We start from the raw sequence: 27,599 nt of genomic DNA on the forward strand, positions 1-27,599 counted from the left end.
TAGTTAAACTTATTCAGAATAGAGATATGCTGCAATGGAAGAAAAAACACAAATATCATAATTTTAGAAGCTTTTGTAGTAGTAGTAACACTGGAAAGTATCATTGAACAGTATGATTTCCCCAAGCACTGGGGGAAGAGAAGGAGGAGGGAATCTGACTTTAATCTAATCTAACTTAATCTAATCAAATCTAAACACTCACTGATATCTAGATAAAATATCTCTAGAGCAGAAAAGTAAAACACATCAAGTATTAGCTTGATTTGAGGATTCTTTTGGTAATGTCTAATTTCTAACTGTCAAGGAGCAATCTGATCTATAAATTTGGTCTCCTCCTGAGTGTACCAGCCCACCAAGACATGCATTACTTTCCATTGCCAGTATACATTATTCTGCTGTCCTTTTCCACATGATGAATTGGTACTGTAGCTGATAAAATCAGCAGAATGTAATTTCTGTTAGCATGTGACAATTCCTAAGAAGTTGCTTTAAGTAAGAAAGCAGAGCTTCTGAAATCACAAAGGTGAGGATCAAAGCACCCAGGGTGACCTTTTTGAGATGAACAAATCCATAAGGTTCGGTCAAAACAATACTTTGCCCTACTTTTGTCTCACTCATACATTCTCATGTAATAGACAATTATTTACTAAGTGCCTATTATGTGACAGACACTATAATAGACATACTTCTAAAGTGAGAGGCAGAAAAGTGGTTGAAATAATATTTGAGTATCTAGCTCTAGTATAGATGATAGGCACTGTGGTAGATATTTTCCATTTGCAATCTCATTAGATACCCTCCCAAATATATAGCAATTATTATTACTTCTCAGGGTATAAAATTGCGACTAGAGATCATTATTTATAATTTGGCTACTACAAAATCAAGACTTAGGGATACTAAACTTTCTTAACTCAGTTTTCTCTTTATTGGTTCCTTGTTACTATTGATAACAAGGTTTAAGACTATTGAAACAATAAAAATATGCATAATAAGGTATTTACAATTTTCAATATAGTTCCATCCAAAATCCAAAATCATATGGACTGTCTTATGCATCCATTTTTACAAAGAATCTGATCTGTTCAGTACATGGAATTCAAATGCTTCTACTCATTTGTGGAGAATGTTTAGTTATGACATTCTGATGCCAGTTTCCTCTTACAGTGTATTCACAGGCGTTTTGTAAAACAGAGGCAATGCTTATTCTTGAAAATAACTGAGGGTTTGTAAAGAATTTTACAGCAGATCTCTTAGTAACATTATTCTATTTTGCTTATTTTTGTTATAAAAATAATTGCTTGAATTTCAGATGTGATTTTATGTTGAACAACTTTTTGTATTTTAAGACATTTCATTAACATATACGTCTAAGCATTATTTTCCAGGTCAAATGGTTGTTAAACTTAACTCACTGGAGATCCTTAGCTTTAGCAACATAGATGTTGTCATAGATGTAGTGTCAGGTGTTGACACTAATCAAGCCTCTGGTGACTCCCAGAAACCTCATTTAGTGGAGGGAGACTATTCTCAACTGAGGATCATTGAAATTCATTTTCTTACTGCTGATATTCAGGGTAGTGCAGACAATACAAAATTCAACATGAGGTGCTTTATCCAAATTGACTTCTACCTTTCAGAATAATCCAGAAATCAATCGGCTTTAGCTACCTCTCCAATGACAGCAATGCATTCACTTGGCATTCTCATTCTGTTTTCTCTGTCCCAGCAAGCAACATATGGACTGAACCACTTTTTAAAAACATCAATAAATCCACCTTTGCCATTTAAGCATCTAGGAATTAGGTTATGCCCTGTGAAGTTACAACATGCCTGGGGGGTTGAATTTCTGTACTGCTTGTGATTTCAAAATGAACAATAATCCTCATTAAAAGGAGCTCAAATGAATACACTTGGGAGGGTAAATTTTTTAAAAAATATATTCCTTAAGCATACACTCTAATATATAATACAGTGCCTAAGAGCACTAGTCAAAGATCTAGCTTCAAATTCTAGTTCTAGTACCTACTAGATGGGTGACCCTGAACAAATTACCAAGCTCACTCAGCCTCTTTTACTCATCTGTACAACTGGGACAATGCCTCTTAGAGCTTTTTTAAAGATTAAAAAAGAAAACCCATGTAAAAGGCTTAGCACGGCGTCTGGTGTAAGTACCTAAGTGTTCAAGAAGGGATAACTTTTATTCTTCTTCTTCTTCCATTTATAAACTTTATTAGAGAAAATAACTCTTATGTAACCCTCCAATACTTCAAGATACTTACTATATTTCAACCAAAATGTTAAACCTCTTTTTCTCCTATTTTGTCATGTGATGTTTGATCTACTTCTTTAATTTTATATTTAAGCAAAAAGCCAAATAACACAGATGTACAAAAAAAAAAGCCAGCAATCTTCTTTCCCAGGGTAACCAATACCAATACACTGGTTTATATCCTTCCACACTTCTCTCTATGCTTACACAAACCACAAAATGAAGAGTCCTGTGTATGTCAACAGCCCAGTATATGCCTCTCCACACTTTTCTCTCACACATCCTCATGCAACAATGAAATTATACTGGTTACAATAAGCTATAAATTTTGTGTTTTACTTGAGCATTCTTTTTTTTTTTTTTTTTTTTGCGGTACACGGGCCTCTCACCGTTGTGGCCTCTCCCGCTGCGGAGCACAGGCTCCGGACGCGCAGGCTCAGTGGCCATGGCTCACGGGCCCAGCCGCTCCGTGGCATGTGGGATCCTCGTGGACCGGGGCACGAACCCGTGTCCCCTGCATCGGCAGGCGGACTCTCAACCAGTGAGCCACCAGGGAAGCCCTACTTGAGCATTCTTTAGGTCAAAAGTTATAGCAACTAACTCATTTGTTCTAACAGCTGCATAACAATCCATAGCATCATCTACCCAAGTGTTCTGCTACTGAAGGGTATTCAAACTGTTTCCATTTTTTCTTCTTTTTGCCCCTACCATCCACGTAGTAATAAACATCCTTGTTCAAATGTCCGTACATATTGGTGATTTTATTTTTGTATGATAGTTTCTGTAAAGGAAGATTTGGCATTACTATGTCTCAGGGACTATTCTAAATGTTTTACATTTATTATCTCATTTAGTCTTGACACAACTCAATGCGATATTATTATTACCCCTATTTTGAATATCATAAAATTTAGGTAAATAAATTGCCCAAGGTCACTAGCTAGGAAGTGTGAATAAGTGATTTCAACCTAAACAGTCTGGCCTCCAAATCCTTGCTCTTAACAGGATCCTTATCCAGCAATTGCCCAATTACTTTCCCCAGAGGTTGTACCCACTTAACAGTCCTTCCATAAGAGTTCCTCTAAACCATTCTAAGCCTTCCATTGTACACCATAGGATGGCTTATCTAATGACAGAAATCAACTGGCAGTGTGCTTCTTAGGTGCACAAATCCTATCTTGTTTGTTTCCAAACACAGTTGAATGTGTGCCCTGTAGTCAGAAAAGCCTTTTACAATATGGAATTTGGTTACTTAGGGGATTGTCTCTCTCTTTTTAGGCTCCTCTTAGCAACTCGGATCAAAAAATGAATATGTATTGCTAGTGAATGGGATGCAGAATACTGCAGAAGCTAACAGCTTCTGGCGTTATGCTTCGGGAAAGCAAACACTGGGAATTTTCCATTTATAGTTTATGTTATTTAAATTCTTACTTAAAAAGTCTCCAGTCTTTTAATATTCACGGAATGAAGTAATTCTTCCTCCTCCTCTCAAAACCAAAATTCCCAAACTGATTACAATTAGAATGGCATACTACTGTTTTTCTATATTTCTTATGAATTTTATTTACTTTTCTCAGAAGTGTTTCAATATACAACAGAGTCTTAGGGACTTGAGCAAAGGGTGCAGTTTTTATTAATCAAGTAAATAAACCAAATTAAACTCAGCAATTTATAACTGCTTTTCTTCAGAAGAGTATATCTTAAGGGCATGTTATTACATTTTGGCTCCTATGGTGAGAAAGAAATATGAAAAGAAAAATGCTAAACGCCACCCTGAGATCAGCATCGTATTTTAGGTGAGGAACAGTCAGAGACACATGGGATGATCATAGAATCCTGGGGAAAAAAATTACCGCGGTTCCCAGGGCATGTGCTGGTGGTGGTTTGGCAAAGAAAAAATCCGGGTTTTATGCCTCAAGAAAGGCAACTGGAGAAGCTCCAAAGTTAAAGATCTTAAACGCTGATAACAAATACTGTGTGGCTGCAGAGACACGACTGATCTAGCAAATTCTGTGGATGACTTAAGACTTAAGGTTGAGTTGGCACTATTGCCCCTCTGGTAGCAAGTTGGCATTATGCAAGGATGCTTCTGGGAAAAACAGACTGAAATGATTCGGTCTGAAAACCTCTTGCTTTGAGCAAAAACATTACCAGCTGAAAAATGAACTGCTTAAGAGACAATAGAAAGAAGTTGAATGGGGGGGGGGGTAGTGCTATTCTGGAATTTTGGCTGTCACAGAAGGTGCCAACATGTAAAACTGCCTCTGTGGTTGTGAGATTTAGAAACTTGGGGCGGCAACTTCATGGCTCGGGGAGAATCAGGTTAGTGAAGAAGGTCAGCTTTGGGAAGAGTGAAAAGTGGTCAGAAGCAGCTAATGTGTACATTTGAGCTAAGACTGCTGAAATTTGTAAAAGTTAACATATTCTGCATTAACTCATTTCACACACCCTCCTCTCCTGCGAGGCAGTTAGGTATGGCAAGTATGACTGGATCTGTTTTATACTGGAGGAAACACACTGGAAGAAGGAGAAGGTATTGTAACTTGTCCCGGGGCACACATTTAGTAGCGCGGTAGCTGGCTTTCAGGCTTCATATTTCGTTGGCTTAGTACTACACCACGCTTGAGTGTGAAAGGAGCAATGTCAGGGCCAGACGATAGAGTCTAGAAAATTCTTCTCTCCAAAGGAGCAAGGGAGCCCTCCCTGAAACCTCTGATGGCTGAGCACCACGGTAGGTCAGAACCTGCGGGATTGGGACCACCGTGATGATGGATACCTCTGAGCGGCAGAGCGGAGGCGGGAGAAGCCCTGCAGCGGCTGAGGTGAGCCGGAGCGGGCAGCTAGCCCCTGCCCCGTCGCCACCTTCCATCAGCGCGCCGCGCTCCAGGCTCCGCGGCCCCCTCGCCCCCGGCCCGCTCTCCCCAGTCTGTGACACTCACTCACGGTCTGGGACACCTTCAACTCCCGGTTGAGCCACTGGCACAGGATCTCCGACATGGCTCGGCCTGCGCCTCCCACCGCAGGCAGGTGACAGGAACGCGCGGGAAACCCAGTCAGCCCGCCCGCGTCCTCCTGTTGCCAAGGGCGACCCGTTGCTAAGGAAGCGTCTCCAGGCCAGGGCTAAGGGAGAAGGCTGGGAGAAGAAGGGCGCCAGAGCCCAGCCGAGGAGGACAGAAAATCGTGACTTGCCCCCTGCTGGCGAGTAAGACCTGGATGTGCGCAAGCGCAGTGGGCTTCGAAGGCCGGGAGACGGCGGTGCGGACCTTCAAGAGCGCTGTTAGCAGAAGTGGGGTGCGGAGGGGCGAAGCAGGGAAGCTAGTGGACTGAGCAAGGGGTTCTTGGACAAGCAGAAAGGAAAGAAAGAGTCTTGATTGAAAGGGAATTCTTTTCTTCCTGTTTGTCTCTTAAAGAAACCTATGGAAGGTCCTACTCTAATGGCCAGTTTTAATTGCTACATTGTATGGGCTACACAGACAGGGACAGAATAAGTCTTATTCACCTTCTAATCCCAGAGCTGGTATAGGTCCTGACCCGCAGGAAGCATTCAAGTTTTGTCGGTGGTGGTGACAGAACTAACATTTAGGGTAATTCACATCTTTATATTGTTTTGAGAGGTGAATGTTTAATGAGCTTCTTTTCTGGTCAGTTTTGCCTTCCAGGTAATATTTTAAATTGTATTTTGAGAAAGACTCTCACTTTGCCCAAACCCGAGTCAGCCTCCTCTGAGCCCTCTTCCCTCTGAGGTCCCACCTTGAACTCTGTCCTTGGCCCCTTTGTCAAGTTTTAGCAAAAATCCTGCTGGATCAGTTTAGTGAAAATCCCCCACCCATACCTGATCTAATACCTCATTCCTCACCCTTGATAGCTGATCATTCTGGCCTGTCTTCAGCAAGAATCCTGTCAAGTAAGTTTAGCCTTTAGCCCTGCTGTTTCCTCTTAGTAGTTTTCCACCCATAGACCCAACCCTGCTCCTTGGCTGTAAATCCCCACTTTTCCTTGTTGTATTCAGAATTGAGCCCAAACTCTATCCCCTACTGCAAAACCTCACTGCAGTAGTCCCTTGAATAAAGTCCTCCTTATGGTCTTTAACAATGGTAAGAAAAATTTTCCTTTAATAATTTCTACAAGTTTAGATAGAATAATGGGAAAAATTATATACATATATAATAGTATATATATGTATGTCACAAATATAAGGAATTTCCCCCCTAAAAGCTTGGATACATCAAATTATGATTCTTTTAAACTGTAAGAATAATAACAGTAATGTCCTAATAGAAGAAATGTCTTTTAGGATTAATCTGAAATTGATCCATGTGTCCTGATTGGATAAAAGTTTAGTACTATTTCACTGTTGGCTTTACTTAACTTTGAAATCTCCTATCCCATGAGTTTCCTCACATCCAACACAGCAGGCATAACTAAATACAATGGGAATTCTGAGGGAGATTTATTGCCAACAGAATTGGAGCCTGATGCATTTGATATGTCTCACATTAGAGTTATCCAAATTCGGAAAACAGCCTCTATAGCTTGGGGGAATATATCTAATAAACCTTTATCCATTGGAAATAAGTCATCCCTGAAAATGCTTCTAAGGGATGAATACCTGCCTGGAAATGACCTCCAAGACACTCCTGCTGCTTGTCATCCCAGTAGTATATTTAAACCGAAGACTAGTGTTACACATTTATTAAGAAGTTCCAAGCTTTAATTTCAGTCTATAAAGCCTGGGGGATAGAAACCAATGTTTTCTAGATTGCTGAGAAAATTACTTTTGGGGAAGGATGTAGATGAGGGTGCATCGAATTCCACAACTGCACCAGAAGAGAATGCCTGAGCTCATAAACAATCCATAGCTATGTGCTATTATTCCCACGTCAGAGCAAAATATTTCTGTGCCCATCTGTAGGAGCTGTTTGGTTGTTGTTTGTTTCAAAGAGTTATTTGTAGTGTTTGTCTTTGGAACCCAGCTCCCAGTCTGCCAATGTGGTATTTTGGAAAAGAAGTTTTTATACAGAATTTAGAGAAATGAAGAACAGACACTACAAAATTAAGGCAAAGTCTTTCATTTCACAAAAAGAGCATGATAATTTTTTTCAGTTCCTAAAGCATCCCACTTGAAAGTGATCTGACATTAAAATATTAATGAAAACTGAGCTATTACTGAAATACATGCATTTTACTGTGTGTTTTTTCTTGAAATTGCTAGTTTAGTTATTATTCCAAGTTTACCATTAAATCTATTGTCTTTCCATTGAAATCCCAGCTCTGGGCAAGGTTTCTAGCACTGCTCATGTTGGAGTTTTGCATTAATATGATATGTGACTTGTTTGTTTCCCCATGTGGAATCAGCTGGGAGAGGAGATGATTAAAGAAATGGACAGTTTCCCATCTGTTCTTGAGATGGCATTCTTATTGTTTTTTAATTAAATTTTTAGTGTATCTGGATCTTGCATTTAATCGTAACTATCACAGCAATTTTAAAACTAAATTAAAAATTTATTTTTTAAAACATTACCTGTCATTTATTTATAAATCCTTATTTATTCTTTGTAAATAGTCCAGGATGGATTACAAAGAGTTATTTTGAGACCACAAGTTGGCTTGAAAAGTCCTGCTGTGTACCGAAATGAAATATACCTTATTCTTTTAAAAAATAATTGCAACATTTTTTCATAAATAGAATTTTACACTATCAATAAAGCCCAAGCTTTGGAATCAGACACACCTGGCCCTAGATGTTTGCTTTTGATCTAACTAGTTTTTTGACTTTGGAAAAACTACTTAACTTCTGAGGCTCAGTTCCTTGTCTGTAGAACAAGGACATCAATATTTGTTTGACAGATTTATGAGGATTAAATGAGAAATTGCACATATTAATGTCTGACTCATGGTAGATGCTAAACATTTCTTCCCTTTTCTCCTGAGGCTATATGAATTTTTCCATTACACTGCTGGTTGGCTTAGTTTTGAGTAGTTTAGATTTGCTTATAATATTTCAATAAGTTTTTGAGACATTTATTTCATAAATCTGCTTTGATTTTATTTATTACTAATTCAATATTTATACATACATAAGTATATATACATAGACGGATTTTTAGAAAATCTTATTTGGTCCTCTACATATGTCTTGCATGCATTTCTTCATTTCTCTCTCATCACCTTAGATCATTCTCTCATTCCCTCTCCTCGACATGTTTTGCAATGTCCTTGCTCACTTTATATTCATTAATTCAACAAATGTTTCCCCTAGTGCCCGCAATTAGCAGCCAAGCCAGATTTCCCTGTCTCTTCCCCTCTAGTCACTCTCTGCAACCAGTCCAGTTCATATTCCTTCTCTACTCTTCAACTCAGACACTTTCATGAATTTCATGAAAGCAGCATTTACTGACTGTGGGTTTTGACCTCTTAAAAGAATATGTAATTCCTATAGTGGATCATGTCAGAATTCTTTAAAAATGAAACAGTGAAGAATACAATGGAACAGAAAATATCAGAGGGCATTTCATGTAGGGAGGGTGAAGGTAAGGTGGGGATGGAAACATTTTTGGAGCCACTGTCCTGGAGGAAAAAGACCCCATTGGAGGTTCTTTACAACCTAGCTTCAATCCAAACTTAACTGTAAGCCACAAATTCCCTTTGCACAACTTGCTCACATTTCTTTACTATATCCCACTTTTCCCATCTCTATGTCCTCTCTTTGCAAAAAAGGCAGCTTCCTATCTCAGCCAATTCTACCTGTCCTTCAGGGTCCAGCTCATCAGTTACCACCTTCACAAAACCTCCTATTCTCTCCATCATCCCAATCCCTTCTCAATTCTGAAAGCTCAGAATTAGTGCTTTCCTTTCAACTTTCATCCAAGACACCTAACTCTTACCAACTACCCATAACTTGTCCAACAACTCAGTTTTGCAATCTTCTAATGTCTTTCTCAACACATTTTCAAACAAGTATTGATTTAGGTTCATATTATTTGTGGCAAATAACTATAATGCTGTGAGAATTTAATTCTGTTTCAAAATTCTTGAGGTCTTTTCTATTGAAGCAGATATGACCTTTTCTTTTATGTGTCATATTTTCCAGGCCACATGATCTGTCTTATATATGGGTTGTGCTTTCTCGGGCAAACACTTAAATTTTCAATCTAAGAGAGCAATCAGATTTGAAACAATATCAAGTTAAAAACAAAGCAAAATAAGACAAGTAACTTGGTACCATATGAGAAAAAGTGAGTCATATGTTCTATGACTGAGATAAGCCAAAGTTCATTTGTCAGAATTCTTGCTTTAATTTCTTATTTTCCCATATTGAAGTTTTCAGAGAAACCAAAACACCTTTAGTATCTTAAATTTAGAGCCATGAATTCATTTCTTACTTTTTCCTTCCCCAGAAAAAAAATAACCATTGCCAGTAAACCCTCTTAGTTTTGCTGAATCTGATCAAATTATTCTTATTGCAACATTGCACTTGTGCACATAGGCCCACATCCTTATCTCTCTCATGGAATATGCTTTAGAGCAAACTGGATCTCTACATGTACCAGGTTTGACAACTAACTCCACTGTAGTTTCTCTGTAAATGAATAATTTCCAGAGAATTACAGTTTTGATTAATCGAGTAATTCTTGAAAGTCATTATCCTATATACTTCTACTCTTTTTTAAAAAATACATTTATTTATTTATTTTTGGCTGTGTTGGGTCTTCACTGCTGTGTGTGGGCTTCCTCTAGTTGCGGCGAGCAGGAGCTACACTTCGTTGCGGGCTCTCATTGCAGTGGCTTTTCTTGTTGCGGAGCATGGGCTCTAGGTGCACAAGCTTCAGTAGTTGTGGTGCACAGGCTCTAGGGCGTGCAGGCTTCAGTAGTTGTGGCACACGGGCTCAGTAGTTATGGTTTGCAGGCTCTAGAGTGAAGGATCAGTAGTTGTGGCACACGGGCTTGGTTGCTCCATGGCATGTGGGATCTTCTTGGACCAAGGATTAAACCCGTGTCCCCTGCATTGGCAGGCAAATTCTTAACCACTGCACCACCAGGGAAGTCCCTATACTTCTACTCTTGATGGGATCTTTTTTTATTATGATTCCAATTTTCCATATTCAGATAAAGACTTACCCTGTTATTTCTGAATACTTCTGGCAGTCTAATCTTCCTTCATCATGCTATTCCTTCCTTATACACTACAAAACTGCTGTGGTTCCCCACCTCCTTTTAAAAGTACATGCCAGCCTTTCCAGACACTCCAGAATCTCTAATTCCACACATTCCATCATGAATAACAATATACTATACCAATTCCTGACTCTTCTTCCTGACCAATTGCACCAAAGCCTACTCTTTCATTCAAGTCAGATTTCTTTCTTGAAATTATTATTGACAGCCCTAATTGGTAACCTTTTCCTCTCAATTCCAGCGGGCTAAAATGTACAGTAGAATCTCGGATATCTGAATACATGTATTGCTTTTCAATTTCAGATATACAGAACCTAGAAAAATTTTCACAGACCCAAACCTACAACTGTCAAAATGCTCACTCAGTAAATATTGTGAATCTATGTATGCCAACAGGATGTTTAACATGTACCACTCATTCTAGCACCTATATTTATGTTGTATAATTTGTTTTTGTTCTGTGTCACAGGCTAGGTCCCATTCCTCTGTACTTAGGACAATGATGATCACAAAGGGACATGTGAACATAAGAATTGCTTCTTCCCATGTTCTGCTTCTGGTTATGACCATGATGGAATTAAGAGTATCATACTTCCCATCCACTGTAATCAATTATAAAACTAGAAAAATATATAAAGCAAGTTTTCAGGCAGTGGACATATAGTACACAGTCTCCCCAGATTTCTTCCTGGGGGATATTTCCTGACTGTAACTTGAAGAAATGGACACTAAACAGAGGGAAAATGTCTCACTAGGTGGAGGAAACAGAGATTGGAGTTTCAGGCTGAAGAAGCAGCTGGAATTTATGGGATAGAATAATGGAGTAGAAGAAGCTATGTACAGAAGTAGCTCTAGAAATTAGCTCAGTGTCTCCTTAGATCTGGTCAAAGACAAGCCTTCCCATACACAGGGGGATTGGGAGCTGATTGGACATTCTGGAAGTTTCACACTTCTAGAAGTGACTGGAGTTTCAACCTGCCAAAGTGAAGAAACCTCACTAAAGACTCTGAAAATTAGGGTGAGAACCCAGAAAGAAAAGACGTCTTTCATTGTAGGGATACTTTAACCATAACATAAGAGTTAACAAAGCCTAAAAAGACATTCTAGTAATATAAAGTTGATTATCCAATAAATTAACTGCCAACCAGAGGAAAAAAAACCTTAATCTTTACAGGAAGACAACAAATTTTAGAGTTTCAACAATGTAGCATCTTTGATATCAAGCAAACAGTCAAGAAGCAGAAAAATATGACCCATAATCAGAAAAAAAAAATCAAAAGAAACAGACTCAGAAATGACACAGATGTTGGAATTAGCAAAAACAATAAACAACTGAACAAAATATAAATATTTTAAGGATGTAAATGAAAATATGTATGTAATATATGAACAGATACAGAAGCCAAGCAGTGCAATGGAAATTAGTTTTTTAAAAATAGATGGAAGTTCTACATCTGAAAAATCTTTTTTCTAAAATGTGAAATGTATTGGATCTCCAACAGTAGATTGGAGACTTTAGATGAAAATATAAATGAACTTGAAGTAAGACACCAGAAACTATCCAAACTAAGCACAAAGAGTAAAAAGTCTGAAAAAAAAAATAAACAGAGCTCCAGTGACCTATGGAAAAATATCAAAAATTCTAATATGTGTGACTGAAGATTCAAATGAAGAGAAAAGAGATATTGGTGCAGAAAAAAATCTTTGAACACACAATGGCCATTTTCTGAAGTTGATTAAAAATATATATACATATACAATTATAATATACATATAATTTCACAAATAGAAAAAACACAAAGAATATTACACAAAGGCTTATTGTCAAATGTCAGATTGTCAAATTGCATAAAGATAAAGAATAAGAGAAAATCTTAAAGTACATAGAGAAGAAAAAAATATTACATACACTAGAGGAAAGCAATGAGAAAAATGACAACTGATGGGATTAAAGAAATGCAAACCAGGAGACAATAGACTATCCTTAAAGTAGTGAAAGAAAAAACCTTCAACCCATAATTCCATATCCAGCAAAAATAATCCCTCAACAATGAATGCAAAATGAAGACATTTTCAGATAAAAAAGCTGAGGAAATTTGATACAAGCAGACCTGCACTGTAAGGATGTTAAAATAAATTCTTCAGGCTTAAGGAAAATGGTACCTCATGGAAACTCATATCTACATGAAGGAAGGAAGAACACTGGAAATGGGGAATGTATTGGTTAATAAATATGAAAGACTTTTTTCTTGTCTACTATTTTTTAAAGGCAATCAACGAATGCATGTACAATAACAATGTATTTTGGTGTCTATAACTTATATAGAAGTAAATATATATGCCACCAATATGGCACAGTGAAAGAGAGGGGAGTAAGTAGAACTACATTATTGTAAAGTTCTTAACAATAACTTAAGGTACTGTGTAATATAAATTAAGGTGTACATTAATAAATTCTGGTTACATATTTAATCCCTAAAGCAACCCACTAAATTTTTTAATGATATAGCTAAAAAGCTGGTAGAGAAAATTTAGGAAAACTAAGCAAATACTTAAGTCAACAGCTTGTAGGAAAAGAGGGAAAAAGGAATAAGGAAAAATGGGACAATTATAAAGTAAGTAGAAATATAATAGACTTAAACCCCAATGCATCAATAATTCCATTGTACATGAATTAAACAATTAAATTTCATAGATCATCAAATTTGATTTTTTAAAAAAACAAGACCCAAATGTATATTGTTTAAAAGGAATGCACTTTAAATATAGAGATACATATAAGTTAAAAGTAAAATTGTGGAGAAACACTTTATTATGTTAACATCGTTCCTGAGAAAGCTAAAGTGGAATCAATTTCTGACAAAGTAGACTTCAAGACAGGAGTATTGCTAAAGTTAAAGAGATACACTTCATAAGATTTTAAAAGTTAATTAATCAAATATATATATATAATAATCCCAAATACCTAAATGTGAGGCCAGATACTATAAAATTCTTAGAGGAAAACATAGACATAACACTCTCTGACATATACCACAGCAATATTTTTTGTAATCCACCTCCTAGAGTAACTAAAATAAAAACAGAAATAAACAAACAGGACCTAATCAGACTTAAAAGCTTTTGCACAGCAAAAGAAACCATAAACAAAATTAAACGACAACCCACAGATTGGGAGAAAATATTTGCAAATGAAGCGACTGACAAGGGATTAATCTCCAAAATACATAAACAGCTCATGCAGCTCAATGTCAAAAAAATAAACAACCCAATTGAAAAATGGGCAGAAGATCTAAATAGACATTTCTCCAAAGTAGACATACAGATGGCCAAAAAGCACATGAAAAGATGCTCAACATCACTAATTATTAGAGAAATGCAAATCAAAACTACAATGAGGTATCACCTCTCTCTGGTCAGAATGGCCATCATCAAAAAAATCTACAAACAATAAATGCTGGAGAGGGTGTGGAGAAAAGGGAACCCTCCTACACTGTTGCTGGGAATATATACAACCATTATGAAAAACAGTATGGAGGTTTCTTAAAAAACTAAATATAGAACTGCCATGTGACCCAGTAATCCCACTCCTGGGCCTATATCCGGAGAAAACCATAATTCGAAAGGATACATTCAACCCACTGTTCATTGCAGCCCTATTTACAATAGCCAAGATATGGAAGCAACCTAAATGTCCATCGGCAGAGGAGTGGATAAAGATGTTGTAAATATATACAATGAAATATTACTCAGTCATAAAAAAGAATGAAATAGTGCCATTTACAGCAATATGTATGGACCTAGAGATTGTCATACTGAGTGAAGTAAGTCAGACAGAGAAAGACAGATATCATATGATATCACTTATATGTAGAATCTTAAAAAAATGCTACAAATGAACTTATTTACAAAACAGAAATAGAGTCACAGAGGTAGAAAACAAACTTATGGCTAACGGGGGAAAAGGGGGAGGATAAATTGAGAGATTGGGATTGACATATACACACTACTATATATAAAATAGCTAACTAATAAGAACCTACTGTATAGCACAGGGAACTCTACTCAATATTCTGTAATGACCTATATGAGAAAAGAATCTAAAAAAGAGTGGATATATGTATAACTGATTCACTTTGCTGTATACCTGAAACTAACAAAACATTATATATCAACTATAGTCCAATAAAAATTAAATATATATATATAATAATCCTATTTGTCACACAACTAATAATAGAAGCAAAAACTGGCAGAACTAAAGGAAAATTAAAATTATATAAAATTAAAATGAAAAGTATATGAAATTATATTTGAGACTTTGAAAATTTACTCTTAATCAATAAAGTAAATAAAATATTCTTTAAAGATATAGAAAACCTGAAAAAACACAATATCAATCAAGTTAACATAATCGATATTTATAAAATAATATACCTCACAGTATACATTCACCACCTATTTTGAAAGGAAAGAGCCATTGAAGGCTGATTAACTACATGGTAGTACAACTAGAAATAGAGGTAGTATAGATTAGGTTGACTCTCTGATGACTTCAAAAATCACATGGAGGAAGTTACTTTTAATTTTTCTTCTCACTATGAATCTGTATTTTCATCACGATGCATTAGGTTCTACACAGTTAAGCTCTCATTGATTTTTCAAACTTCATCTGTTCACATTATTTATTGGTACCTTTCAAATATGTTATCAAAAATTACCATTTCATAATCATTTCCCTAGATTACTAGAAGAAAGTTTATTGAATTATGTGATATTTTTAGGTCAAAGGAAATCACAATACTAATTTTATAGGAAATATGGAATTAGAGGGAAAGAAATATGATATCTTGGCAGCAATTCAAACATATATGTACTTCATGAAATAAGATATAACCATACTATAGTTACATTCCCTCTTGATTATTTATTTACTTTTTAGCTTGTTTTTTTTGTTTGTTTGTTTTTGTTTTTTTGTGAAGGGAACTTCTCTGAATGGACAGAGCAATAACAAAAAAAGTTCTTTGGAATGGTTTATAAAACCAAAATAATAATTCCCTTTCATTTAGCAAGAATGAAGGAAGGATGTGTGCTCCATGCTCCAAGTGTGATAATGATTTCCAGACTCTTGGATTTTACCAGCTGGTAATATTTCAAAAGCAAAGTTGAAAGCCAATGTCAGGTTGACAATTTTCTTTCTTTTTTTTTTTTTTTTTCCAAGTAAAAACATAAAAACAAGCACCATATCTTCTCTGGCCATCATTTCACATAGGAAAGAATATTTTACACCAAAAGAAGGATCAGAAAATTTGAGAATGAAGAACAGTACTTTAAACTGAATAGACTTTATGAAAAACCCACAGTATGTTATAATAGACTTGTGAATGTCTTTTTAGATTGGACCTATTGTTGCCAAACTCTGTCCCAGAACCTGATACCTAGGTACCACTTGAATCTGGATCCTCAGTCTCCATGGTATTTGCAACCTTGCCACATTGGAATGCTGGAGAGTTGGGAGGTTTATGTGTGTGTGTGTGTATGTGTATGTGTGTGTGTGTGTACATGTTAAAGGCAAAGTATCTGTGGGTACTTTTTTCAGCCTTAGCCAGTTTCTTTTTTTTTGAGTATTATCTATCTTTCTATATCCTTCAAAAGAATAAATAGAGGGTTAAATGTTGGGGGGAATATTCTTAAGGCCTACATGAAGATTACAAACTTTCATAGAATTTGAAGGTCTTCTATAGGATCAATAGACACCAGAGCCACAAACTTTACCTGAGCATTCCACAAAATTCCACATCATAGGAGACAATTGCCTTTAATAATTCAAATCCCCAAGGAGAAAACAGTTTGCCTTCAGATTATGTGCCACCTTGGAGACAGCTGAATTCTTGTACTACTAAACTGGATGCTTTAAATCATGCTATTTTGAATTGCATCAGGAAGTCCAATCCAAAGTAAGGCCTGTAGTTGCTCTGGCTACTAGCAATTTCCATACATATTCTTACATATCTGATCTAAGCATGTGATTAAACTGTCAAATCCTCTAAAAGTTTGAGGAGACTGGCTGGAGGCATGCAAAATAGATCCAGACATTTAAATGAAGCATGAGGTTAACTTCAGTGTTCTTACTTAGTTATCATCTACGGTATTTCACCAAGTTAATAACAGGTCTTCAAAAATTTTATTTATTCCAAACCACTCAGATGTGAGGAAGGCAACTGTGATGAAGTTATAATGAAAACACATCAATATTTGTTAAGGAATTGATTTTTTATGCTTAATTAGTTTTTGAAAAGTGGAACTCAGTGTCCAAGTACTATTAATAATTTGATATATCTACCAGATGGATCTCTGCTTATATTAAATTCCTGCTGGCTTGCCAAATAATTCCTATTAAAGATACTTAGGGTGTCTCCAAAGACAAGGCAGGATTTTAACAGCATCAGGAAATTAATGATTGTAATGTATGCTAAAATTGTGATGATGTGAAGACCAATAATTATATTAAGTTCCATTGCTTTGAAAGTAACATTATTTCGTTAGTCAAGGTGGAATTTTTATTCTGACAAAATGTTCATGAGGATAAGTCTACTGCATATGAATTTAAATAAATTGTCAGTAGAACATGAAAATATGCTGTATCAGGAAGTCATATCCAAAGAATGGATTCTATCTTTGTCTCTTCATGCTAGCTACTAGCAATTTCCATACCATATTCTTTGATATGTGTATACATATACATATATATTTATATGTGTGTGTGTATAAAACCTTGCATAAAAAATGGAAAGAGAAGAAATTACTGTGCTTATTTCTAGTACAGGTTGAAAATTCATGAGTATTTGGAAGCACAGAATAGACTAACATTACATAAGAAGCCTGTTAAAATATAAGCCCAATGTCTATCATATAATTCTAAAAGCTGCTTTTCTTTGAGTATTTAAAGTTTTTAGAAATCAGGAGCCCTCTGTTAACCCGAAGACCATTGGCAACTTAAGGGATCACATCTTATACCTTATTCCACTTACACCATAGTTTTATGTTAATTTCTTAAAAAAGATTAGCAGAAAAAGGGATGCAGGAAGTTGTAGATGAGCTGAGTGTCATGAAAGAGATAGTAATCCTGGAAATGGAAGTGGGGACTGATAAAGGGAAGGACAGACAAACTTTTATTCCTTGTGAAATGTACATAAGATTAAGTCTGATCTTTAGGGTGAAATCTGGGGTCAAAAGATGCTACGTAAGGGAAAAATCAAACAAATTCTGATTAAAATATAATACTGGGTTGGCCAAAAATTCTTTCAGGTTTTTCTTTATGATGTTATGGAAAAACCCAAACGAATTTTTTGACCAACCCAATATTAGGACTCCCAGAATTGATATCCACTTTGAACTACCATGAACGACTGCATGGGGTGTGGGGCAGAAAGTGAACCAAAAGAACCTTCTGACAAGGAATGGGCAGAGAAACTCAAAGATGAATGATGTAATATATCTCCTCCTCCATTATAGCCACAAATACAAGAGTGAAAGATGTGGCAAGAGAGGTAAAAGTCAAGAACCCCAATGGAGAAAAAGCTGTTAGTTGTTTAAAAATTCACCCAGTTACAATTTGATGTTGACTTGGCATTTTTCTCGACGCCTTACTCATATTACGGAAATAGCTAATGAGGGAGAAGACCAAAGATGGAAAATTTGATATGGTGATTTCCTTTTGCCAAAAACATCAATCATGTAATTATTATCAACAACAGGAAAGGTATGCCAAGTGACCGAATTCCTTTATATAATATGAATCCTTGTAACTTCTCACTGTTTCTCAGTGAATGTACCATCTGACCATGCATTCCCCTCCAAACCTGTAAATCTATTGACAGTTTAGCACCCAGAGATAAGTTGGTTTAACCAAATTTAGGGTTCTAAAGCTTCTGCAAAGTGGAAGAACTGAATCTGAGCCACTGACATAAAGCCAGTAGCCTCAAGTGCTCCCTCATGGGCTAGAAGATTCCAACCACCACCTCAGAGAAATGCTGAGAAAGCTTACATGTTTTTGTGTGTTTTTTAATCTTTCAGACAGCTGGAGATGCGGGCAAAGTCATCCAAAAAAACAACAACAACAACAACCAAAAAACTCCCAAAGCTTTAAGACAATACTATGTGTCAGATTTTCATTTATACAACCTGTGTGGTGCTAGAACTGAAACAAACAAACAAAACTAACATAAAAACAAATGAAAGGCAGTAAAACATGATATGATCCAACAATAATACATTCTGGAAAAGGCAAAACTATGGAGACAGTATAAAGATCAGTGGTTGTCAGGGGTTTAGGGGGAAGGAAGGATGAATAAGTGGAGCACAGAGGACTTTGGAGGCAGTGAAAATACTCCGATACTGTAATGGTGGATACATGACATTATGTATTTATCAAAACTCATACAATGTACAACACAAAAAAATGAACCCTAATGTAAACTGTGGACTTTGGGTGATAAAAAATAAACAAAAATCCAAACAAGATAAACCCTTTCCCCACACAATATGTACTTGAAAATTAACCAGAGGTGTACACGTACACACACACACACACACATGCACACACTTCTATATAATCAGTGCATCAGGGACAAAATCACAACACAAATTACAAAATATTTGGAACTGAGAAGCACTTGAAGAACTACATATAAAAAATTGTGGACTGTAACTAAAACAATATTTACCAGAAAATTTACTTCCTTAAATATAGATATTAGAAAATAAAAAATTTGGAAATCAATGTGCCTAGGCCTTTCTCAAGAAACTGGAAATTAGAAATGTTCTTTTAAAAAGAAAAGAAATAATGTGTTAGAATTGAAATTGTTTTTAAAAATGGAGCTGATCAAATTAGAGATGTGCATGCCTATAGTAAGGTCTCGGTGACTGTGAGTTATTATTATAGTTATTTAATTGTAAAGAGGTAACGGAAACATATTTTATCTACTTAGGGTCTGGAGATCTGTTTTCTAGTTCTTTTTATTTAAATGACTAGATATTGTGTCCCTTGGGTGATTCACTTTGCTCTTCTGGACCTTGATTAATACTTAATTAATGTAAAATGAAGAAGCTGGAGGAAGAGTCACACCCAGCTCTTCTGGGATTCTACTTTTCCAGGGCTCTTGGGGAGGCAACACTTGGCCTGATAGAAAATTCAGCATATAGAGACCATTGTCAAATGGACCGCTAGTGCCTGCCTGGGAGCCTGGAAAGTGAAACAGTGAGTTACATCTACACAGTGCACAACACTATTATTATGGTTAGTAGTAGCAGTGATGGTGGTGGTAATGGTAGTAGTGTAACATTTACAGTAAAGATGACTCTCTAGCTACTATTATTTCCTTCGAGTGTGGTCACAATGAGTTCATAACTAAATTCTCAGCACTAAGACCCAAAACCTTTCCTCTCTTTACAATATTTTCAGTAAAATTTAGAACTCTCTTCCAAGGGGCTTTATAGAAGTTCCAAGTTGCTGCTAAGTGTTCCTAGGGCAAAGTGGCTGACAATTGTCTTGTTAACTCAGTATTGTGTTCAATTACTCGAGACTCTGGTCTGAAAAAATAGGCAGGCTCTTTCATTTTTCTTACAATGAGAATAAAATAAGAATCTTTCTTTTTCAAAGTTAAAGAAAAAATTCACAGTGCGTTTTTGCCCATAATGTAGAAAAGTCTTCCTTCACTCTGTCTTGCTCCTTCCCTTTTGCCACATTGTAAAAAGATGAATGACAGCTGGGAACAGGATACCAGTGGACCTACTTTTTCTCCCCTCTCTCCTATCTGTTCTCTCTAAACCAGTGGTTCTCAGTGTATTGTCAGAGACCCTTCCAAGGGGTCTGTAAAGTCAAAATTATTTTCCTAATAATACTAAAACATTATTTACCTCTTTCATTCTCATTCTCCCATGAGTGTACAATGGAGTTTTCCAGAACTATATGACATGTAATGTCACAGCAGCTTGAATATGGAAGCAGATGTGAGAATCTAGCTGTCTTCTGTTAAACCAAAAGTTAAAGACATTTACAAGAATGCAAAACAATGCCATTCTTCCCACAAAGTATTTCTGGCTTTGAACATATGTTTTTCATAAAGATATGTTATTTATGTTAATATGTCAAGGGTTTATTATTATAATATATATTAATGTACTATACATAATTTTAATGTAGTATTTATATATTTATTATATAAATAATAATTATATTGAAATTAAACTAAGAATTATATACATTTATTATATATTTAATTTATTTTGATATATATGTTAATAACTAACATATATAGTAAGTGAATAATTCTCCATTTTAATTTCAAAGGTGATAAATATTGATAGATACTAATCCACATAAACAAAATTTCTTTATAATGTTAAAGAATGTAAAGAGTTCCTGAGATCAAAAATTTGAGAACCACACCTTTAAGTAGTTCCTTCTATAGCAAAGAAGAAAAATAGAAAATAAATGAACCTAAAATCCAGAGAAAAGGATAAGAGGCACTTAGATGCTGAGCTAACCCCATAAAGGAGGATAAAGCACTTGGAAAATTTCTCCCAACCTCCATAATTGTTTAGACTCAATGTCACTAACAAATAAGCTCTTTAATTCAAAATCATGTATGAGATTAGTCTGGGATGAATAAAATAAAAGAAGAGTTAAGGATAAGTGCGAAAGGGATCAAACTGGACTCTAGATTTTTAATGCTTTATAAGGCACTCTTACTGCTTATCTTAAAGTATACTATTTGCTTAATGCTCCATGAATCTGAGTGTTTTAAATGTCTGGGTTGTTGTATGTGTGGCATCTGTGTACATTGTTTAAAGTTTACAGTTCAGAACATGTTGCCCTGTCCTCCAATTCTGGATGGCAATGGTAGTGGAGGCTGTAAAGGTTCAGAGCAGAGATTCTGGAATCAGCCTGGCTGGGTTGAATCCTAGTCTTTCAAGTTACTTAGTTTCTTCATCTATAAAATGGGGTTGATAACAATAGCGACTCTGCCATGGGGTTGCCATGATGAAAAAGTGATTAATATTTGTGACTACTTGATAAGTGCTTAGCACAGTGCCTGGCCCACAGTGTGTGCCATATACATGTTGAATTAGCAAATAAGTATAACCAGAGCTGCCCAGGTTAGACGCCGGGAAAAAACAAGGGCCGGGGCTGTGAAGCAAACACAACATGGGGGAGCAGATCGGAGTGAGTTGCTAAGTAGGAAAAACAGACAGCAGCCTTTGGGGTTAGAATGAGTGGGCATAGACAGACCCCACAGCAAGTCGTCAAAGCTCAAGGAGCCAAAGAGGCTTTAAATGAGGGGGCAGGGCTTGGGTTTGGGCCAAACACCCTCTCAGGAGAACTGTTTCACGGAGACTGAGTGTCGTGTGAAGGGCCGAAGGAGGCTTTGCCCCTGCTAGCTGACTTCCTCAGGGCCAGAGGCACCACCCTCTGAACCCAAGCATCTACTCCTCTAGTTATAAAAAATTACCACCACCGCTTGATGGCAGTGTGTTCAAATCACGCACATCACACCATTTTCCGTTACTAGATCATTTCCAAATGCTGTCCCAATGCACTGAAAAAATGTATTTGAAATATTCTGAGATCCAAAGAAGGCAGAGACTTTTTTTTTTTAAGTCATGCCACATTTTTCTTTCCAGGGGAAATTTAATTAAATTTGAAAAAAGTGAACTTTGATTTACCCTGGCATTTATATTAATCTGTTCTAATCTCATTAAGAAGTCCAGATGCTTTTGAAAACACCCTTGTTAAGTATTTTATAATAATTAAATTTTAATTAAATGTACTATTTATTTAACTAATCTTGTTCAAAAATTGGGCCTTGCTAATATATATTAAATGTATAACTCACAGTTTGGCACGTACGGTTTTATATATATATATATTTTAAACAACAAAGACTTTTAACCATTGTATATTCAGAAGTGAATACTGGGATTAATATTTTAAGGTCAGACACAATTTAATTTCCTATAATTAAATGCATCACAATAGCTAAACTTCAGAGTTGCAACGGAAATCCCTTTGTTTCTATGAAGCTTTAGATAGTTGAGGTAGGAGGAATTATTCTCTGAACACAAAGTGCCTATTGTCTTTTCCACCCCAATACAGGATCAAGTCACCATCTTTAAGCTTATGATATAACTCCAGAATGGCAGGATTAAACGTTTGGAGAAAGATGAACTTTCTAGTATGCACACTTCCCGTAGTAGGAATTCAGTAAATGTACAGATAACGATTATAATCGGAAGGCTTCTTCTAGAAGCAAAGTAGAGGAACACAGCCTTCCAAAAGTTCCAAGCTGATTTCTTCTCGGTGGTATTATATAAAAGAATGCTGATGCTATGTACTAGGGAGTGGCTTGTCTTCCTTCTGTTCCTCTTTAAGAACAATAGGGAGGGACTTCCCTGACAGTCCAGTGGTTAAGACTTTGCCTTCTAATGCAGGAGGTGCAGGTTCAATCCCTGGTCGGGGAGCTAGGATTCCCACATGCCTTGTGGCCAAAAAACCTAAACATAAAACAGGAGCAATATTGTAACAAATTCAATAAAGACTTTAAAAATGGTCCACATCAAAAAAAAACAATCTTTTTTTAAAAAAAAAGAACAGTAGGGAAAAGTTAAATAGGTATATTTGCTTTCGTTGGGAGAGGAACTTGAATTGAATACTTGTACTTTGAAAGTGACATCTCTGCTGAGTGCTCGTGAAGTGTTTTGTATGTATAAATTTTTAAGCAGCCTCTGGAACAAAGCATAAGAAATACAAGGATTGGGCTTCCCTGGTGGCGCAGTGGTTGAGAGTCCACCTGCTGATGCAGGGGACACGGGTTCGTGCCCCGGTCTGGGAAGATCCCACATGCCGCGGAGCGGCTGGGTCCGTGAGCCATGGCCGCTGAGCCTGCGTGTCCGGAGCCTGTGCTCCACAACGGGAGAGGCCGCAACAGTGAGAGGCCCACGTACTGGAAAAAAAAAAAAAAAAAAAAAGAAATACAAGGATTATGCAGGTTATGGGCACGCCCCTGATTATTTCAAGAGCAAACTTTTCTAGAGAGTTTAATAATGAATTCATAACACCTGAGGACAAAGTCAGTTTCGTTTCTGAAGGAAGCTTTGAAAAAGATTTTCAAGGAGAACATTATAAGTCTTCTTTCCCATTCCTTTCTATTCCTTGGTTGTCTTTTCACTTACCTCCTTGCCTAAGGGGTATTCATTCATTTATTCAACAAATAATTGTTGGGTGCCTATTCTATGGCAGCCACTGTTTTGGGACTGGCTGACAGTGTTGAATTTTACCTGGGCCTGTAAAACAGGATTCTCCCGGACAACAGTGAGAATCATTGAAGAGAAGATCCCCACACATGCAGGGAGACCTAAGGAATCAAACTCTTGTCTTCAGGTCCAGTAGTAGTGAAATAAGTCCTCCTAAAACTGAGTTCCTCTGACGAGTTTATGATTAACCTCTCTATCCAAAACTTTATTCCCTTTCTTGTCTTACCCCTATTCCCCTCAGGATTGAAGAGTGTTAAAGAAGAGTGGGGATTAAAACTGAAAGGGCCCTGTGGGACCCTCCTGGTACAAAGCACCTTTGTGCCCCACATTTCATGTTTGTAGAAAAAGGCATTAGTCTCCTAGGTCTTCCCTGACTTCCAAAGAGCAGACTAAGCAGTTATTAATTAGGGAAGTGCGGGAATGCAGAAACAAAGGAAAAGCAATCAAGCAAGAAAAGGAATGATAGCTTAAACAATAGTTCAGCAATAAAACAGAGTCCTAGTTCCTCAAGGGATATGCACTACAATCTGCCATATATCTTTGAGTTGTTCTGCAGAAACTAAGACCCCTCACCCATGTGGAGGATGGTGATTACACGCTGACCACTAGCACATAGACCCCAGACTGGAACCAGAGGTTTGATGATTAAGATTCCTGGAACATCACCCTATTACCTCTTACCTCACCACCAACCAATCAGAAGAAAGTCCACCAGCTGCAACCCTCACCCCAAGTGTTGCCTTTAAAGACCCTTTTATGAAAGTCATCAGGGATTTCAGGTCTTTTGAGCATGAGCTGCCCATTCTCCTTGCTTGACACCCTACAATAAACACTGTACCTTCCTTCACCATAACCCAGTGTCAGTAGATAGGCTTGGCTGAGTGGGGGGCAAGCAGACCCAAGTTTGGTTCAGTAACAGTAGTTCAAAGTCAAGGCTTTTGACTTGCAAGGGCCTGAGATATATATATATATATATATATATATAGAGAGAGAGAGAGAGAGAGAGAGAGAGAGAGAGAGAGATGCCCGATGGTCTTGCCACCACAGACTAGATAAAGACCTTACTAGCTTGGGGGTAAAAGGGGGATGAATAAGCGAACACAAACAGGGGAGTCCCTATACCCTGCCCCTCTATCTCTTGCCTGAGGCTCAGTCCCTGTTGTGAGTGAGGTAAATGATAAAACCTTTGCATGCGTTTGGGAATCTGTGATCTAAGAATATCTCACTTCTTTTGTGGAGAAACAAAATTCCAAACTTCTCGGGTAGCCCCTTCCACTCCTCCCTGTTCCCTCACACCCAAGCATGCTGAAGCAGCCATAGAGGAGAAATGGTAGCATAAAATGTTCAGACAGAGAGGGCTGAGGCTCTCTCCCCATAACCTCGTCCCACCTACAGTATACACAACCCAAAAAAGAGCAGAAGAATGAACAAAATTTCTCTCCAGCTTCTGTGTGTTGGGAGGAGGTGGCTGAGAGTGAGCTGCAGTTTGGGAGTGGTCTCCCAAGGTTGAGGAGAACACAGTCCTTCATAGGCTGGTTTCTGCAGAGCAGAGAGAGAAGGAGCTATTACAGCAAATACATTGAGACTCAGTGGAGGAAACCAGATGGGACAGACACTGATGACTAGGCACCAGAAACCCCTCTCCTAGTGATGGTAGGACAGCGCATGAGCTACAGTTTAGGAGTCTTCTGGGAGAAGAGGAGCAGTGGGATTAAAGGAGGAAGCCCTGATTTCACTGAGTTCATACAAGAAATAATGGAAGCAAAATCTATATACCCTGAATTGATCAGACTAGGTTTTCTACAGTCAGATGAAATACAGTCTTAAATAGAGATTGAGCTGAATATGTGGTCTGAAGTATCACACTAGTTCCATTATTTTATAGTGTTAATTATTCTTAGTATTAATAAGTAGTGAAACCATCCCACATTAGAGTGCTGTTTCTCTGATTCTCTCTATTTTGTTTCCCAATATCTGGCAGAACACCTCTGGCACTGATGTTTCGCTCTTTAACTTTGGACATTCAGTAAACATCTTCTTGTTTGGCTGTTAGTCTTTTTGTGTCTTCCTCATGAAAATTCCCTTTGGGTAACCCTTCACATTAGCCAGAAGGGGACCTGTGCCCGCTAGTCAAAGAGAATAAAAAGTTCAAGAGTTGCACCAGTGATATTTCACTGTACAACTCCAGGGGGTGACACTTATATTGATTCTATGTAAATGGCACTTTCTTGAGTTGGGCAACATGAACCTCACCATTCACAGGCAGCCATTCTGTAATGATCTGGGTATGTTCCCTTCCACCCAGCATTTTTGTATGCATACTTCATACTCTTTGTAAACATTATTTTAATCCTTGCTTAATAATTTTAATACATATGACATAATTTACATAGTTTATTTCTTTTAGAGAAGTATGTTTACAAGATTCTGCTATTAAAAAAATAAATGTATAAACGTTCGCATGTACAATTATGTCTCCACATTTTGAGTTGTTGCTTTAGGATAAATTCTCAGAAATAGGTCAAAGGGTGTGGACATTCTCAAGACTCTTAACACTCAGCTAAAAATTGTTTTCCAGGAATATTGTTCTGATTTACTCTTCCATTAACTGTGTATGAGCGTGGCTTTATCATGCAACTTTGCTAGCACGAGAAGTCTCATTTATCAAATGGCAAATTGGCAGAGGTTAAGACAGTAAGTGAGCTGGAGGGAGCAAAATTTTGTACATTTCAGGAAAACAATTTGTCTTTGTCTTTCTGAAATGATGTACACAAAGACACTAGAAACATACACACCATTTGAACTAGTTATACCAATCACAAAAGTTTTTCCTAAGAAAAAATGGACAGCGAGGGCAAAAACGAGCATTTAAAGTGTTAATTGTGGTGTTACAAAATAGTGAAAAATAGAAGCAACTTATACAGGGATTATTGAATAAATTGTAAAATAACTACATGATAGAGCATTATAAAGCTACTAAAAATGTACAAACATATTTAACATGGAATGCTAACGAGGTACTAAGCAAAAAAAGAATCATCTACCCGATCAGTAAAAAAACATTTTTGAATTTTTAAAAAACTATATGTTGATTTTTTTTTAAAAAAGTCTGGAAAGAGATACCAAAAAGTTAACAATAGCTTTTGGGGTGTTTTGTGTTTGTTAGTTTTGTTTCTCTCATTATGCTTTATTTCATATCTCATCTTTGTAGAATACATATTTTAAGGGAAGGACATATAAGGATAAAATCCCTATTTCTATGTCTATAAAACTATTATCATTGGTTCAAAAACTTACCAAAATCCATTATAAGTAATATTAGCATTTTAAATACTGTTATTTTCCATATTAATCAAAGCTATTGTTATCCGCTTTGTTTTTCTTCTTGGGAAAATGGATTTTCTTCCTCAGCTCTACTAATGGGTTGAATTATTTTTTATCATGCCTTTAACTGCAATTATGAGTGCATGCAATGCTTTATATTTTACCTAATTTGTTTCATGAAAACTCATAAAACCTGCCTGTATTTCCATATATTTTACCATTAATAAAGATTAATTGGCTTTTTAAAAATCAAAAAGTTTAAGATTTTTAAATACATTAAAATGTGTGACTCTTGGCAGTCCATCTAAACAGGGAGTGAGTCTCTGCCAATGTCTCTTTCCCAATGTCTCCCTCCCAGTCAAATCTAATTATTGCTACGTCAATGCACCCCTTTGATGCTCCAGATGTGGTCTGTTAACCAGTGGCATGGCTGTCTCCAGGGAGTTTTTGAAAATGCAAAATCTTCAGCCCCCATTTTAGACCCACAGATTGAGAATCCATGGGTTAAGTTTTC

General features: G+C 36.8%; 1 protein-coding gene and 1 long non-coding RNA gene across 5 annotated transcripts in view; one reads left to right on the forward strand and one right to left on the reverse strand.

The window, feature by feature from the left end:
* SPEF2 (sperm flagellar 2) overlaps positions 1–5,340 on the reverse strand; it is a 171,862-nt gene extending 166,522 nt beyond the window's left edge. Inside the window, exon 1 of the mRNA XM_033421276.2 lies at positions 5,212–5,340. Within this exon, the coding sequence (XP_033277167.2) occupies positions 5,212–5,269 (58 nt within the window). The 5' untranslated portion in view covers positions 5,270–5,340. The remainder of the gene's footprint in view (positions 1–5,211) is intronic.
* The window catches only part of LOC117199986 (uncharacterized), a 57,213-nt gene continuing 34,450 nt past the window's right edge, over positions 4,837–27,599 (forward strand). For 2 of the 4 annotated variants that reach the window (XR_004481354.2, XR_004481357.2), the window contains exons 1-2: positions 4,837–5,094; positions 19,604–19,706. This is a non-coding gene — a long non-coding RNA (uncharacterized LOC117199986). The remainder of the gene's footprint in view (positions 5,095–19,603; positions 19,707–27,599) is intronic. The other 2 variants (XR_007476453.1, XR_004481356.2) reach the window with 2 other exon arrangements.

The sequence above is a fragment of the Orcinus orca genome, chromosome 3, assembly GCF_937001465.1.
Source record: "Orcinus orca chromosome 3, mOrcOrc1.1, whole genome shotgun sequence".
Lineage (NCBI taxonomy): Eukaryota > Metazoa > Chordata > Mammalia > Artiodactyla > Delphinidae > Orcinus > Orcinus orca.